General features: G+C 45.2%; 1 protein-coding gene across 5 annotated transcripts in view; it reads right to left on the reverse strand.

The window, feature by feature from the left end:
- The window catches only part of Cacnb4 (calcium voltage-gated channel auxiliary subunit beta 4), a 263,294-nt gene that overhangs the window by 33,849 nt on the left and 213,680 nt on the right, over window positions 1-15,765 (reverse strand). For 4 of the 5 annotated variants that reach the window (XM_052725124.1, XM_052725125.1, XM_052725126.1 and 1 more), the window contains 7 exons: window positions 12,324-12,443; window positions 9,655-9,777; window positions 5,629-5,759; window positions 3,147-3,223; window positions 1,703-1,722; window positions 1,399-1,479; window positions 452-510 (listed from right to left, as the gene is read on the reverse strand). In XM_052725124.1, coding sequence (XP_052581084.1) covers window positions 452-510; window positions 1,399-1,479; window positions 1,703-1,722; window positions 3,147-3,223; window positions 5,629-5,759; window positions 9,655-9,777; window positions 12,324-12,443 — 611 coding nt within the window. Of the gene's footprint in view, window positions 1-451; window positions 511-1,398; window positions 1,480-1,702; window positions 1,723-3,146; window positions 3,224-5,628; window positions 5,760-9,654; window positions 9,778-12,323; window positions 12,444-15,765 lie in introns of those variants that run through there. The other variant, XM_052725130.1, reaches the window with a different exon arrangement.

Raw genomic sequence — 15,765 nt, forward strand, 5'->3', positions numbered from 1 at the left:
ATTTATTGGAGGTTGTTTCCAGCATTTCATTCTTGAGAAGCACTTTATATTTATACCTTCAAATCACACACACATGGATACATGTATGTACACACATGCACAATTCCCAGACACTACCCAGCATGACCAGTGAGCCATTGTATTTATCAGAAATATACATTTAACCTAATTTCTTCATGAAAACCAGTTTGGTATGAACTCGCTTGTGAGAAAATAAAGACAAGTACACATTACACCCAACAAATGGATTAATTTCCCTTTTGTTTTGTCCTTGGGGGCCTCATGCAATACTTCATATTTTCATAGCTGTTTCAGTGAACACTTTCCTGAAACACTGAGTTCAATTTAATCACTGGACTTCTGTAATCATTGGAAACAGACCCACAAATCAATTTATCACACTTGTTCAGTTAAAGGAAAATCAAAATACAAAAACATCTAGATGTCTCACCTCCCATCAAACCTGTGCTTCAGGAAATCAAAGAGGGCTTTCTGCATCATGTCTGTTACCTTTGCAGAGGTGAGAAAAAAAGAGTGAGGCAAACACACGGAGAGAGAGAAAGGGAGAGAGACAGAGAGAGAGAAGTCAACGGTGAGAGAGGGGGAAGGGCACAGTGACCGAGGAGAGACCCCATCACATCCAGGCATCTTGGAGGGCAGGTTTCATGTTAATCCAACAGTTACTAATGTCTCCCTTGGCTCTTCTCCAGGGAGGAATGAACCCCTGGTTTTCACCAGGACTCCAGGCAAACCCTCCTCCTCCTCCCCTTAGGATACAGATTTGCCTCAAGGGGATCATCATCTTCACATGGCGGGGTTATGCTTGCCTCTACTGATGAGCAGTGGGTAATCCCAACATCAGCTCTGGGCTCAGCTGCCCTGTCAGCCTGAGCATGTTGGGAATTCTCCCAAGGCGGGACTTAATTTTTTTTGTACATAATTTTCCTGCTCATCACCTGACATTTCCAACTCAGAGAGAAAGATGAGCATCTTAGATCTGCCTCAGGACAGTTGCTAGCTCATTCAACAAATGCATGCTAAGTATACCTCTTTCATCAGACATCATCCTGTGGGGAAGGACGGTTGGCCTGAAGGTTGCCCAGCTTCAGATTTAGGTATCACACCCCATGCGTTTTATCCATTCAAGCACAAAGCCAGAATGGCAAAATCTGAAATACCATGCAGTACAGTCTTGACTCCTCTTTATTATATGGCAAGGTCTACTTGATCTCCAGAGTTTAATCTAGTTTTTACTGCTTTCCATCACCTGCCTTCACATACTATGAGCTGCCTTGCACCACTTCCTATCTGTAAATAGACCCTGGAGGGGCCAGATTCCAAAGGATGGTCCCCAGTATTCTTGGTCAAGAAAAGGAGAATAACAGATGACATTTGTACCTCATAACCTTTCAGTGATGGTCCCACTAACACCACAGGACGCATTGATGGTACAACATCGTAAGGAGGAATGTGCTCCGTCTGAAAGAGATGAGTCAACACGAGTGAGAAGGTGAGACTGGGCCCAGCTCCTTGACAGCCACAACAGCCAGAGTTCTCAGGCTGCACAGTAAGAGACGACTAAGGGTCCCGACCGAGGAGGCCCATCCCTCTCTTTTTAGGTATGTGGGTCACGGAAATGGAGCATCGCAGGCATGTACGGATAGAAACCTTAGCAGGAGTTTAAAAAGGAAACACAACTTACCACTTTCTGCTTCTGTTTTGCTAAAAGACAACAATGAGAGTCACATCAAAATATGTAATCTCTGCAAATGATAGCACATGAGTTTAAAAGACGGGAGGAGGGGCTCTGCCACTGTCCTCCGTGCTTGCCTGGCCCCCACTCTGCAGATCACTGCCCCGCCACTTCGCTCTGGACGTGCTACCATGACAACATGAAATACGGACAACTTCCTCTCTGCACCAATGACTTTATATCATGATTTCCTGTGAGAGGCTGGGACAGGCACTCAAACAACACTGGAGGTTCTTAGCTAACCATTAACCATGGGTGTGCCCACACTGGATGTGGTACATATGAAGCTGAGGGCAAGCTGGCTAAGGGAAATGTAATAAAAAGAAACAATACAGTGTGAGCAAAATTACTATCACCTCAGACATTACTATTACTGTTGTTGTCGCTACTGTTTTGTCTTTGTGAGTTTGGTGAACCATGAGGCAATATTGCAGATCTTTGGGTATTTCTCCTGAATGCTGATACCTCTGTTTCTACTATGTTCCTCTTAACATTCGGACAGCAAGTTTCCCATGTCTCCTCCAGCTGGTAAGAGTGATAAGCTTGGCAGTGCCCCGGTGTCCAGCAAACACACAGAAGGCAGAACCTACTCCACAACCAATGAAGATGGCTTTGCCGCCATCCAAGCAACAGGTCCTGTTTACATGGGGTCACCTAGAGGAACAGGTTGGTTCCCAGCCCTGGAGGTCAGAATGAATCTTCACAAACAAGGACCCAGCCCTCAGAACTGTCCCAGAATCGACCCAGCATTGACATGAGTTGCAGAGCCTTGGCCTGCCATCTGAACTGGTGACACTGGATGCTCTAGTACAGCCTCAGTTCCTGGCCAGAATGGAATTAGAGTTAGAGAATGTGATGGAAGAGAACTTTCTAAGTTAATATCTTTACTATATCCAAAGACACACAGAGTCTTTATTGAGATACCCTCTCTCTTCATTGAGTTAATTCTAGGGCTCAGCTGGAACTATCTGATGTCAAATATAAAGACACAGTAATCTTGCTGCGGGGGTGCTATACCCCCCATATGTATAACCTGGTCCCAACATGTGCTAAAGTTTTATGTACATACTGAACATTGCTGTGAGAGTCCATGAGCTTTTATCTCTATTGGTCTCACAATCTTGAAGTATCTTGAGTTGGGGGGGTAGCATAATGAACTTGGGATTGGTTTATACATGGAGAGTTACTGGCTATAGGGAGTGAATGAAATTTTTCAAAATTATACTAATGAGTTGAATTTTTGTATCGTTAGTACCTTTCAAGTCAAACAGGATTCAAATGAGCAAGGAAACCTTAAATAAAAGAAGCTTTAAATCTTAAATCAAGTCTTTATTTCCAAACCAGTAAAAACGTCTGTTTATGTGCTCCGATGTTTAGTAGTGAGACTGCTCACCTGTTGTGGTGGGAGTCGCTCGAAATGTTCCTGACACCATTTCTCCCAGACTGGAGGAAGAGTTCCCACTCGATTTCCTAAAACATGGAAACGAACTTAAGACTCTCGTCCCAGATCCTTTGAAAACAGAAACTGAGAATCCAAGGTGTTCTTTGGCCTTCTGCTAAATAATTCAAAACATACCAAAGCCTGTTAGAAGAGCATCAGGAATGTGCTCAAATGCTTTCTCCGACCTCATTTCTCAGAGAAAGTGCAGATCTAATTGAGACTGGAAATACTTTGCAAATTCTCTTTACCTGTTATTCATACAAAAATTGAGCAGAAGGACCCCTGGCAAGGATGCTCTTTGGAGTCATGTGTTTACTTGAGACCAAGGACTAAAGTACCAGAGGCCAGAAAGCTCAGAACAAGCAAGAGGACCCGGAGAACTGCTTCTTCAAAAGTACATGGGGTTGGGGGTGTTCTATGAACCATTCCTGCTGCCGACAGTAAGGGCTGCCAGCAGTAATTCACATATGTTTATAGCCCAGCAGTGAACAGCTCTGTCGCTGCTGTGGAACACACTGCGATACATCTTCGAGTGTTTGTTTCCCCCATCTATGGACACAGGAGTTATATATACACTACAGAGAGAAGCATGACACATGAGCCTCTGTGAATGAGGCCTTGGTTTTATTGTTTCTCTTGCCTTGAAGTAAACTTTATATATATACATATATATATATATATATGTATATATATACATATAAACATATGTATATGCATGTATTAATAACAGCAACAATGGTGGGAGATTGTTAGTGAGCCACATTCTAGTAGGAGATCATCAAGGCTAAACAAGAGAAATAGGTAAATACCCAATATTCCTGAGAGTAGCAAGTGTAATAGAAACAAGTTGGAAAGAGATGGAAAATGCAGGGAGGGGGTGAGTCTGGAGTGGGTACAACTTAAAATACGGTGGGGAAGGAGGGAGCCACTGGAACTGTGCAACAAGAACCTGAAAGAGATGGAGGCATCTACTAACAGCAAAGGAGGAAGAGGAGTCCCAGGAGGAGGAAGCAAACGCAAAGGCCCAGGGAAGGGCCAAGTGTTCCCGGTGTGCTAAGAGGCATGGAGGACAAAATGTCTAGAGCAAAGGGAACCAGAGGATTAATAATAAAGCATCTTAACAGAAAATTAATCATACAGTGTGGTGATATTGTGTTCCCGAAAATATTGTGTACCCTAATAAACTTATCTGGGGTCAGAAAACAGAACAGCCACTAGATATAGAGGCCAGAAATGGTGGCACACACACCTTTAATCCTAGCATTCCAGAGGCAGAGATCCTCTGGATCTCTGTGAGTTCAAAGCCACACTGGAAACAGCCAGGTGGTTAACTGTACCTCTATTCCATTACTTCTGGAAAGGTTTTCATTAGGATAAAAGCAAAGGGAGACTTAAATAACACAGCAGGTTTTTTTTTTTTAAATAAGAAAAATAACTGAAGAGAAAGATTGAATCAAAGGAAAGAACTGCTTCAGCCAGACATGGTGATGCACAGCTGTGATCCTGCGCTAGGGCATGGGGCTGGTGCAGAAGAATTGCCTCACCGAAGACAAGCCTCAACCACACAGCAAGATCGTCTCAAAGCAATGATAACAGCAGCAGAACTTGCTCCATTTGAAGGCATCTGAACAATTCTAACGCACACGAAACCAGTGCTTCAGGGAGAGCAGGGGCAGCAGCATCTCTGAGACCCAGTTCGGCCAGGACTTCTGTCAGGCTGTGCTCACCCTCCTGGGACCTGCCACCAGCCCTCTGAAGTCTGTGTGCTGTTGGAACACTCCCTGGTGACTTCAGCACAGTGTCAGCAGAAGGGGATGGCACAAGAAGCCAAGTAGAGAAAACTACCCCTAGGACTGTCCACACCATCACACTCTGCCCACTGCAGGGAGTTGTTGACAGGGAACCGAGCAGAACTACAGCTCTTGGTCATGGCAGTTGTTACCTGAGCTGTCCTGAGAAATGAGGCCCCCTGGAACTCTCACAGAAGAAAACAAGTAAGATGGGTTTACTGTACCCACGGGAAGCAGAGTCCATTGTGGAATTCATGTGCATTTCTGAGTTGCTTGGGTTCAGAACACAGTGGAAATAGTTAAACCCCAAACCTCTGTGTCCTCCTCAAGAAGAGCCTGCACACAGTTAAGTGTCCCTTTGCTTTAAAGCAGGTTTCCATTAGGGTGCCGGCAAAGAGAGTCTTAAAGAACGTGTTTGTGAGATACAAGAGAATCGAACTGAAAGCAGAGATTGAGTTAAAAGAATGAACGGCTTCAGCCAGTTTTAAATAAGAAACTTGAAAATAGTACCCAATTTTCCCACAAAAAGAAGCTAGAATGGAGGGAGGGAGGGGGGAGGGAGGGAGGGAGGGAGGGAAGGGAGGAGGGAGGAAGGAAGGGAGGGAGAAAGAAAAGGCTAGCTCCTGGAGAAGATGGAGTGTTACCCGCCATGAAAACGGCCTCTCTTCTGCTCCTGTTGAATCCGTATGTTCTCCAGCCGCAGCGGGCTTGGGATGAAGCCAATCTCACAGCCTTCTTTCACCAGCCTTCCTATCCACCAATCATTGTTGTATTTCTGGAATGCAGAGAGGAAAGCTGCTATCAATAGTAATTCAGTTATCTTCACATTTCAGTAGTTAACTCCAGGCAGGCAGGGGGGGGGGAAAACGCCATTTGTCTGATATATTATACCCCACTGTACATACAGTGCATAGAGACCACCAACATCACGCTTTTGTATTTTGTAGGAGATGTTTTCAGCTCAGCAGACGAAAGGGGTTTTGTTTGCAATGGCCCAAATGGTAAATAAGGTCTCTACTGTAACTCATGGAATCTGCTGTCCTACTGTGAGAATAGTCACAAAGACTCAAGAGCATAGCCGCGCTTCAGTGTAAGCGGGCTAACAGTCTGTCAGCATGGTCTTACTCGGGGGTACCAGCAAAATCACACTGGCAATTACTGTTTTACTGAGCCCCAGGGCAGACGGAGGTTTAGTCTAAGCCTCAAGGCAATGCTTCTACTGGTAATTTCTAGAAAATAGATAGAAATCATATTGTTTAAACCTCCCAGGAAGGAGTACAAAGGTGCCTTCGTGGTCTTTATCAGTGTTGATAAGGAACTCTTTTCCTCTGTGTGTGTGTGTGTGTGTGTGTGTGTGTGTGTGTGTGTGTGTGTGTGTGAACACATACCAACTCTAGGATGAGTTGCTGAGCTCAGAGGAAAGTGGAATTTACATCTCTCTAATACTGACATTGTGACAAGGAAGAATGAAAGGTTTATTGAGTCATCACAGCATGAAATTCTGAGTAACTTGAATAATTCTAAGTAACAATCTCATGTTGAAATGCAAGCGACAGGGCAGGCTTCAGCCCTTTCTGCACAGAGCTCCTGCAGAAGCCACGCCTTGTGCCAATGGAGAGGCTGTGTGGTGAGGAGCTCGAGTTGACGTGATAGGGACCCTTGAGCAATCTGGCTCGTAAGTTTCCTGTTTTCAGTTCAGCATAACACACCTGAACTAACAGGTCCGTCTGTTTTGTAATTAAGAAAAGGCAAGCAGACCCTTTTGGACTCTGGCGTGTAGGTTTGGAGTTGACATTTTACTGTGGCAGGGACAACACAGGCATGAGTCAGGGTTTCCTAGGCCTTCAGTTATTTCCTGCAATTAAGTAAGCCCACCGAGACACTCATTTGTTAAGCGATACCCGAGTGACCTTCTAGGGCTGCCTAAGATGGCTAATGTGACTTCCTAAAATGGTTTACTGCAGTTCTAGGAAACAGCTAAAGAACACTGAGCCTCTGACTCAGTGTAAGTGAAAGGTCTGTGGCCACTGGGGAGCGAGGTGCTGTGCAAAGCCATGAGCGGCAGGACTCTCTGTATGGCTTTGGAACAGGCACCATTGCGGCTTTTCTTGACCTTTAAGCCTTTACATTGTTGAGAAAACAGAATGGGCGCTGGTGCATTCGAGGAAGGACTCAGTCTGTCACAGAAGTGTGCCTGTCCCGGTGCCGATGGCCCAGGGGTTGAGTCAGCTTTCTGGAAAGGCCCCCTTAGCACTGTTCCAGGTTTCCCCGTTTTGATTTCCCTAAAGTGAGGAGCGTGTTCTCTTTCTAAGATGGTTTTTTATTTGATCTGCAAGATTTGAAAACAAGTGGCTCTGATCCACATGTGATTACCAGATCAGAAACTACGTTACAAAGGAAAAAGGAGCTGCTAGACTGCAGGAAATCCCTTGATCAACAGCTCACAGACCCAAAAGCTACGAGCAAGACACATCAAACCACTGCCAGAGCGGCTCGAAGGTGCCACACACAGAGTAACTACATGGAGATGCAAGCATTAGCTCCCCTGATTTGGCCAGGGCAGACTGCATACATGTTTCAAGATGCCACGGTCCACCTCAGAAAACTTTTGCTTTTTAAGTTTAAAGAGCTAGAAGCGTTAACTATTCTGGTTTCGTTGTGACCTATTATATGCATCAAATGATCACATAAGTATGTCCAATTAAAATACATATTAATAAAAACTAGAATATTAATATGAAGCAATAAAATACCACAAGGTTGGACTGTCACTGTCATATGCACCTGAGAATGTCCCTCACTCTTAAAGGTCACTTCTCCTTGAAAATAATGAGTGCTGGCAACTCATGAATATGGCTTAGTTGCTTTTGGTGGAAATAATGACACAGATTCAACCACTCAGATGTTGAAGGGGTCACAGTCCCCCAGACACAATGTGCCCAGACATAAATTCATGGCCATGTCCACCGCTGCAACATCTGGCCCCTTTTCTGCCTTCTCTATTTCAAAAGCTGAATCTAGAGGCTGATGCTACTTCCTGTGATTCCAAGAAACTTTGAAAAGCTGACCACCAGCCTGTGGGGTGTTTACCCAACCACCCCCATAGTTCCCCAGAGTTTTCTTGAGTGCGAGCAGCAGGAAATATTAGATAGAAGGATTTATTGCGGAGAATCTTGCGGAGATAAACAGATAGAAAATAAAGGATAGCCTCGAGAGAGCCTGGAACCTATTCCAACGGGCCCCAACTGTCTCTGCCCCAGGGTTTTTATAGAGACGCCAAGGGGTGGAGCAAAAGACCTCCTCCCCCAGCACAGCCAAGTGCAGACCATCTCAGACACCTGCACTCAGGTCCGTGGTCCTAATCATCCTCTATGCGGACCTGCTGGGTAAAGCCACGAGGAACCCGAGAACGGGCTCCCACACCAGCCTTTATTTCTCTCCCCATCACTTTCTCTACTACAAACAGTGGAATGAGACCCCCAATTCTCCTTTGCCCATCATAGCTCCCATTCCCAACACCAGGCTGCTCACATCTCAGCTTCACTCCAAATTCCTCTCCATCCCACAAGCGAGACCAGTCTTCTTGACCTGGCTCAAGATGCGCCTTTTAAAATCTGGCCCTTTGGGGCTGGAGATAACAGCGTGGCTATAGAGTTTGCCTGGTGTGCATAAAGCCTGAATTCAGTCCCCAGCACAGCCGACAGAAAAGCTACAGGCCTCTTCTGCTACCGCCCTCTGGTCACGCTGCCGTGCTCCTGGCTGTCCCTTCCTGATGCCACTCTGTGCCCAGTTCTGACTCTTCCTCCATACTGATGTCTCCTCTCTCTGGGAACTTCCAGGACACAGGTCCATTTTTTTTAAAATAGTAGAATTTATCATTCCACACAGAATCATTAATATTATTCACCCTGCCCCTAGACTCGCAGTTTCTTGCCCATGGCATCACTGTGCCTATGTCTCATCCTGCAGTGCTGGGTACAATGCCTGATACAGAATACAACTTCACTGCACCCAGGCTGAACACAAACTTAAGCTTTGGGTGTTGTTCTTTTAGTGTTATACCTTTCTATATGTGAGGCCCCAAGTCCTCCTTACACTGCTCAACCCCTCAAGCTCTCTGTTTCCTAGAGTTCTCTGTCCCTTTCTTAGCTCAACAATTTCAGGACCACAGTTCACAGCGTCTATCACGATAATATCCCTTCTGTAAAAAGTCCCTCCTGGATACCGCTATGCTACAAAACTCATGCTTCCCTAAGTTATATCCATAGAACCATGGGTCTGTAGTCCCACAGATGGGCTGACAGTGTAGCAAACATTAGATCCTGGGTTTGGTTCCCAACACACACACACACACACACACACACACACACACACACACACACACACACACACACACACACACCCGGGAGGGGGGAGAGTGCAAAATCCAAAATCCATTGTGTCATTTCAAATGTTGAGTGTGCTCCTGTGCTGAAAGCATGTGGCAATAATGCAGGCGATGACCTCAGCTTCTAAATCTCAGTGAGATGAAAGGATGTGGAGGCCCAGAGCATGGACTGAGGCTCCACACTAGCAGCTCCTTGGGTCTCCTCTCCTGTGCGTTTGGCTCAGGCTGATTCCCAGATGCAGCTTTTTGGCAGACGAAGGGGTGCAGTCTGTCCTGCATTTACCTCTTTAATGTGAAGAAAGTCCTTGGCGTCAAAGGAGATGGCTGTGCTGGGAACGGGCACATCCTCATCCAGGGCACCACAGTAGCTCACATTCGTTTTCACGGCAAATGCTACAGGTTTGGACTAGAGACAGAAGCGCAGAATGAGGAGGGAGGGAGAGAAGAGGGAGAGAGAAGCATTTGTCATATTGACACACGCCATAGGATGAATGATGGTTCCAGGCAGTGAGGAAATCACTTTCCAAAGAGGGATCTCCGCTGGGTTTTATAGTCACAGGCCACATCCAGAAATCCGCAGAGATGACTCTGGGAATGACTCATTCCTCTCAGCCTGGCCATTTCCCTTTTTCTGTGGTACTTTCCAAATCCCCAATAAAGAATTAGCCCCTGAACGGCTGGGGAGGGATGGATAGAGGTGGGGGCCATCTGCCTTGTTCCCACTCTTACAAACTATTTATTTACTTTCAATGGTAACAGACACTCTCCCAACTGTGAGATACAGGACATATGTACTGGGGTGCGGGAGCACTGGGAGGACAGCTCAGGTGACGAAGCACTTGCTGCACAGGAACCAGGGTGACAAACCTGGGTGCCAGGGTGTACCTCTTTAATCTCAGTGCTAGAAAGGCGGAGACGAGAGGAGTCCTGGGGCTAGCCAGCCTGTCTAGCCAAATGGTGGACTCCATGTTCAGTCAGACACCTGTCTCTAATATTAGTTGGAGAGCCGTTAGGAAAACACATTAACCTCTGACCTCCACACACATGCACATAAACATGCATATGCACACTCGTGGGCACACACACACACACACACAAGAACAGGTCCACACATACAAGAAAAACGTATGCTAGGAAACGTACACTGGGTTTTAAAAACTTGAGGAGGGGTGGAAAAGAAGGATTTTTGAAAGAGCCTCAGGTCTGAAAACCTGGAATCTTTGGTAGCTGAATGTCTTGTCTTGCCAGGGAAAAGGGGGCCAGTGTGGGTTAAACCTAACAGGCAGGCTCTTCACCTGTTATCTTTCTAGCTTCTAACAGTTGGTTTTAAAACTTGTATATAAACTCCTGCTGGCAACGTGCTCCTGAGCAGGTGCAGCCTGTGGGGGCCGAGCTACCCACAAACCTAGGCTATGGTCCTCCCACCACCATTTAGGTGATCACACAGTAATGTAATAGATGGACTTGTTCAAAAGAAGAACTAGCAACCTGTGAGATGCTTCTGGGCAGCTCTGCTATCGGTTTGTGTATTTGCATTGGGAATGTCAACAGTTGAGGTAGGACCCAGATTAGAACCTCCTTTGTTCCCTCCCAGGCACTAGGCAGATGCACAGACAGAGTGTGTGGACGCTGATGCCTCATTCATCTGTATCATTCTTCTCTTGCTTCAATCTCTAAAAGATTTCATCATAAAATAAAAAAAGAAGGAAATTAACTTTGTTTGGGTTTGAGTCTAAAATTCAGGAAGGTACCTGCCCACAGGAGCTGGCCATGGAAACAAGAAGACAGGCTCACCACGAACGCTGTCTTATAAGTTGTTATTGTGCATAAAAATTAATTTGAAAACAGGGTCTGTGCTTTGAAAAATAAGTTAGAAAGACATAGGTAGGCTGGGTAAGCTCTAGCAATTTGTCCCGTCTTAAACCCCCAGCATGCAATTGGTTTCTTGCTGCATTCTAAGTGTCTGCTGGAAGGGGAGGAGCTGAAGCCCATCGTGACGGGCAATGGCTTCTGTCTCATCTTTGTGGCTCTTAGTTGAGTTGTTCAAAGTTCAAGATCAGAGCGGGCAATGTAGTGGACCCCTTCTCAAGCAAGCAAGCAAACAAAATAATGTTCTGAACTTCATACTGAACTTGAGGTGGGAATCTGAAATCTAGAATCCAAAGAACAGAGGAAGCAGTGAAATGGTCCACAGCGCATTGGTGCCTGTTTGGTGTAGTGACGAGGAGGGATCAAGGACAGAGGACTCAGGCTAACAGCTCAGAAGGCTCTCTGCCAATACTAGGTGAGGTGAGTTGGATATTGCCACACTGCTAGGTTGGGAAATGACTGAGAATTATTACTAAATCAAACAGAAAAAGGCAAAGGTTCACAGGAAATGGGCCCCTGCAGATACCACTAACCTCTGTGAGGGAAACATGCAACATAAATCTTGCAATCCGAAGCCTTATCAGGATAGCTGGAAAACAAATACTCCAGAGAGACACCATGCTGGCTAGTTTTATGTCAACTTGGCATAAGCTAGAGTCATTTGAAAAGAGGGAATGCCATTTGCGAAAATGATCCCACCAAATTAGCCCGCAGGCAAGCCTGTGGAGCATTTTCCTGGTTAATGATTGGTGTGGAAGGGCTCAGCCCACTGTGAGCAGTCTCACCCCTAGGCAGGTGGTCCTGATGGTATCAGAAAATAGGCTAAGTAAGACACAGAGAGCAAGCCAGTAAGCAGCATTCCTCCCCAGCTTCCACTTCAGTTCCTGCCCGCAGGTTCCTGCCCTGCCTGAGTTCCTGCTGATTTCCCTCAGTGATGGAGTATCACTAGAGAGTTGTAAGCCGATAAACCCTTTCCTCCCCACCTTGATTTTGGTCAGTATTTCTCAGAAACCCTAAGACAGATGTGAAGCAGGATGCTGAGCAATATGCCGTTTTTCAACAAAAGAAGAGGGGAAAAGTCACCTTTGCTCTCTCGAGCTGGATAGCTGCTTGCTGTTCTCTCTCTTGCCGAATCGCTTCGCGGTCCTCTTCCAAAGAGACATCGGAATCCGATGGCCTGCTTGTATAGGAATCCGCTGAACCCTGGGAAAAGAACACAGAAGGCTTAAGTGAGGTGAAATGTAGCTTCCTACATTATCACTGTCATAGCAGAATCCTGGGTGAGTTCCTTTTATTGGCACAGAATTCGAGGCACACACACACTGCCTTACTGCAGATGTAGCCAAGCATCTGTTACGTGGAAGGTAGCAATGTTGTGAAGGAAACATTTTGACTTGATTGGGATTAGAAAGGACACCACACTGAGAACAATATGGTATTCAGCCCTTACTCTTCTTTGGTGTTATCTATGTGTCGAGCTGATAACTGTTCATGGAACTGAAGTTATCTTCCATTCTCTCTTGCACACACTGTGCAGCTAAGTGACAAGGGAAACTCAGGCTGTTTTCAAGGGCTAAATCTTACCTGTATCTTGGTATCATCAATTTGTCTAGATTTCAACACGGACATGCTACATTAGTAAAGCGATATTCTCATTTCAACGTTCAAGACCACTGTACTCTTCCAGCATCAAAATTTCAAATATTGTTCTACAGCAGCCCATCTGTCGGGTTAATGTGTGCACTGAACAGAAAACACCTTGAGAATGAAAACATGGATGCCCACAACGGAAGTCCATACCCAGAGTGCTCTCTGATCAGCAATACCACTCAGCCTGCCTGACATCCCCAAAGGACTGGGCAATGCCCCACTCAATGCTCATGCTAGAAGGGCAAATGGAGGATCTGATTTAAAAGTTATCCACCTCCCCATACAGAACAAAATATAACAAACAAACTAACCCCCCAAAACATCAAAACTCCCCCACAATCCAACTCTGAAGGCTTGCCTTTAGCTCCAAAAGGAACATGAACCCACCATTTCCTTAAGCTGGCATCAGAAGCTGGTATTTGCATATATGATTGACATTTGCCCAGCAGAGGTACTGAGAGAACTGGTTATTTGTTTGGCATGTTTGATAAAACACACTCAGACAGTTTTGAAAGCCACAGATCTAGCCACTCAGCGGAGAATTTGCTATCTACTGCCTGCATGTGAAAACTAAGTAAAATAAAGACGAGAGTCAAGCTGGAGGAACAGGTGTGTCATCCCAGCTATCAGGGGGCTGGGGCCTGCCTGGGCTACACAATGCACGCCAGGCCAGCTTGAGTAACTTCGTAAGACCCTGTCTCCAAGTAAGAAGCAGAATAAAGGGCCGGGGTTATAGCTCAGTAGGAAAGTCTTTGCCTCACATGTGGAAGGCCCTGGGTTCCATTCCCAGTCACAGTCAGTCTTTTCTCCCCCCTCACCTAACACACACATAGAAAGAGAGAGAGAGAGAGAGAGAGAGAGAGAGAGAGAGAGAGAGAGAGAGAGAGAGAGCACTTTAAGAAATGGTAAAATTGGGTATGTGAAATGGTTCAATGGATAAGGCACTTGCTGCCAAGCCTGACATTCTGAGTTCGATTCCCAGAACCCACATGGAGGAAAAAAAGTACTGACCCCAGCAAGTTATCTTCTGACCTCTATACACATGCAGACCTCCCCACAAAATAAACAAACAAATAATTTTTTTAAAAAAGAAAGAAATGGTGAACAGTTGACTACTAGTCCCCTGAGACATTCTTTAAAACCTAGAGACAGCTATATGAGTTTGCAGCCTGCCTGCAGGGGCAGCTTACTTCTCAGCAAAGGGCATCATTTTAGCTCTCTGGGAAATCCCAGCACATATATCCTGGCATCCTAAAACAATGACTCATTGCTAAATGTTGCGGGATATTTGTACACCGTGTGAAGATGTGTTGCTGTGATTGGGGTAATAAAAAGCTGAGCGGCCAGTAGCTAGGCATGAGCGTATAGGAAGGATTTCTGGGGAGAGAAAGGAAGAGGAGGAGGAATCTAGGCACATGGGAGACACCAGGAGACACAGAGAGGAAATAGGAGGTGCAAGATGGAAGAGAGGTAACACCACATGACAGAACATAGATTAATATAAATGGGTCAATTTAAGTTATATGAGCAAGTGGGACAAGCCTAAGCTAAAGCCCAAGCTTTCATAATTAGTAACAAGTCTCTTTGTTGTTGTGAGCTGGAGGCCGACAAAAAAAAAAAGCTTATTACAAATGGCACCCAACATGGCATGTAAATCTACACAGGGCCTGAGAAAGCTGAAAGGAAAAAAAAAATTCATAGTAGGCGCAGCTCTTTGAAGAGGCCCTGCTACTGAGCACTTGAATGGGGTTTATGAGCAGTGGGTGGCCTGATACTGGGTGGTGGGAGACTAGGTAGTAATGCCTACCAGAGCCAATGCAAATAGACCAGGTCCAGGCTGGGCTGCAGGCATGAGGCTCTGCTCTCACCGACCTGAAGAGGGCAGAGCCAGCCACCAGCCTATTTGCTAAGTGGCGCCATACAGCAGAGGGCCTAGCCACTGCTTGGCAGTTTAATGTTTGGCTCACACGGTCAGAGAAGACTGCAGACATGTAAAAAGTCAGGTCCAGACTGAGAGAACCTCTGAACAGATAGAGTATGCTTAAAATGTGCTTAGATGCTGAAGAAAGAAAAGAAAATGTGTATAGAGAATCATAAAAAATAACTTAAAAATAATAAAGTCTTTAAAGAGAGACTAAAGTAATATATATATATATATATATATATATATATATATATATATATTATAAAATATAAGCCACATAAGGATGGGAAATATAACACAAGGAGTTTGGACCTTATATGTGCCTTGTTAATTCTGAAATTTTTGAATGCTAATGAACAGAGGACAGCAGCTGCTGAGAGACATGGGCTTGTGGAAGGAACTTCTGGATTAAACCAGCTTAGATACTTTAGGGATGTCTTGACTTCAAAAATGGAAGTGTGGAAATGTGTTGTGTTGGGGTAGAGGTTGTGCTTTTGTTTCCACAGGAAACGAAAAGCTATGGCTTCCATCGAAGTTAACTGCAATCAGATTTGTCCAGGGGAGACCTCCTGGGGATCTTGACTACAGGCATGAGGAAAAGAGAAAGGAAAGACTGCAGGGCTGATCATGTATATGCTGATCCCTCAACATGGGAACAGCTCTGAGACTGGATGAGACATGATAAATCCTGTTGGCTACAGAATCCTCATGACTTACTATTACATGCCATCCTTTCATAAGGCATGGATTGAGATTTACGTTACAGTTTGGTTATGCAGTCCTAACTGACTTATAAAGTTGACAGATGCCTTTTATCTGCTCAAACATGAAGAAAATCATCTTTAACTGATTTATGCATACTGCATATTCCATATTGTGTTAATGCAGATATACATTACCTTTACAAGTTTGTGTGTTTTCAGAAAGAAAGACAAGTTTTCAGACACCAAA

This window comes from Peromyscus californicus, unplaced genomic scaffold, assembly GCF_007827085.1.
Source record: "Peromyscus californicus insignis strain IS unplaced genomic scaffold, ASM782708v3 Scaffold_7__1_contigs__length_154581171, whole genome shotgun sequence".
Taxonomy (NCBI): Eukaryota; Metazoa; Chordata; class Mammalia; order Rodentia; family Cricetidae; genus Peromyscus; species Peromyscus californicus.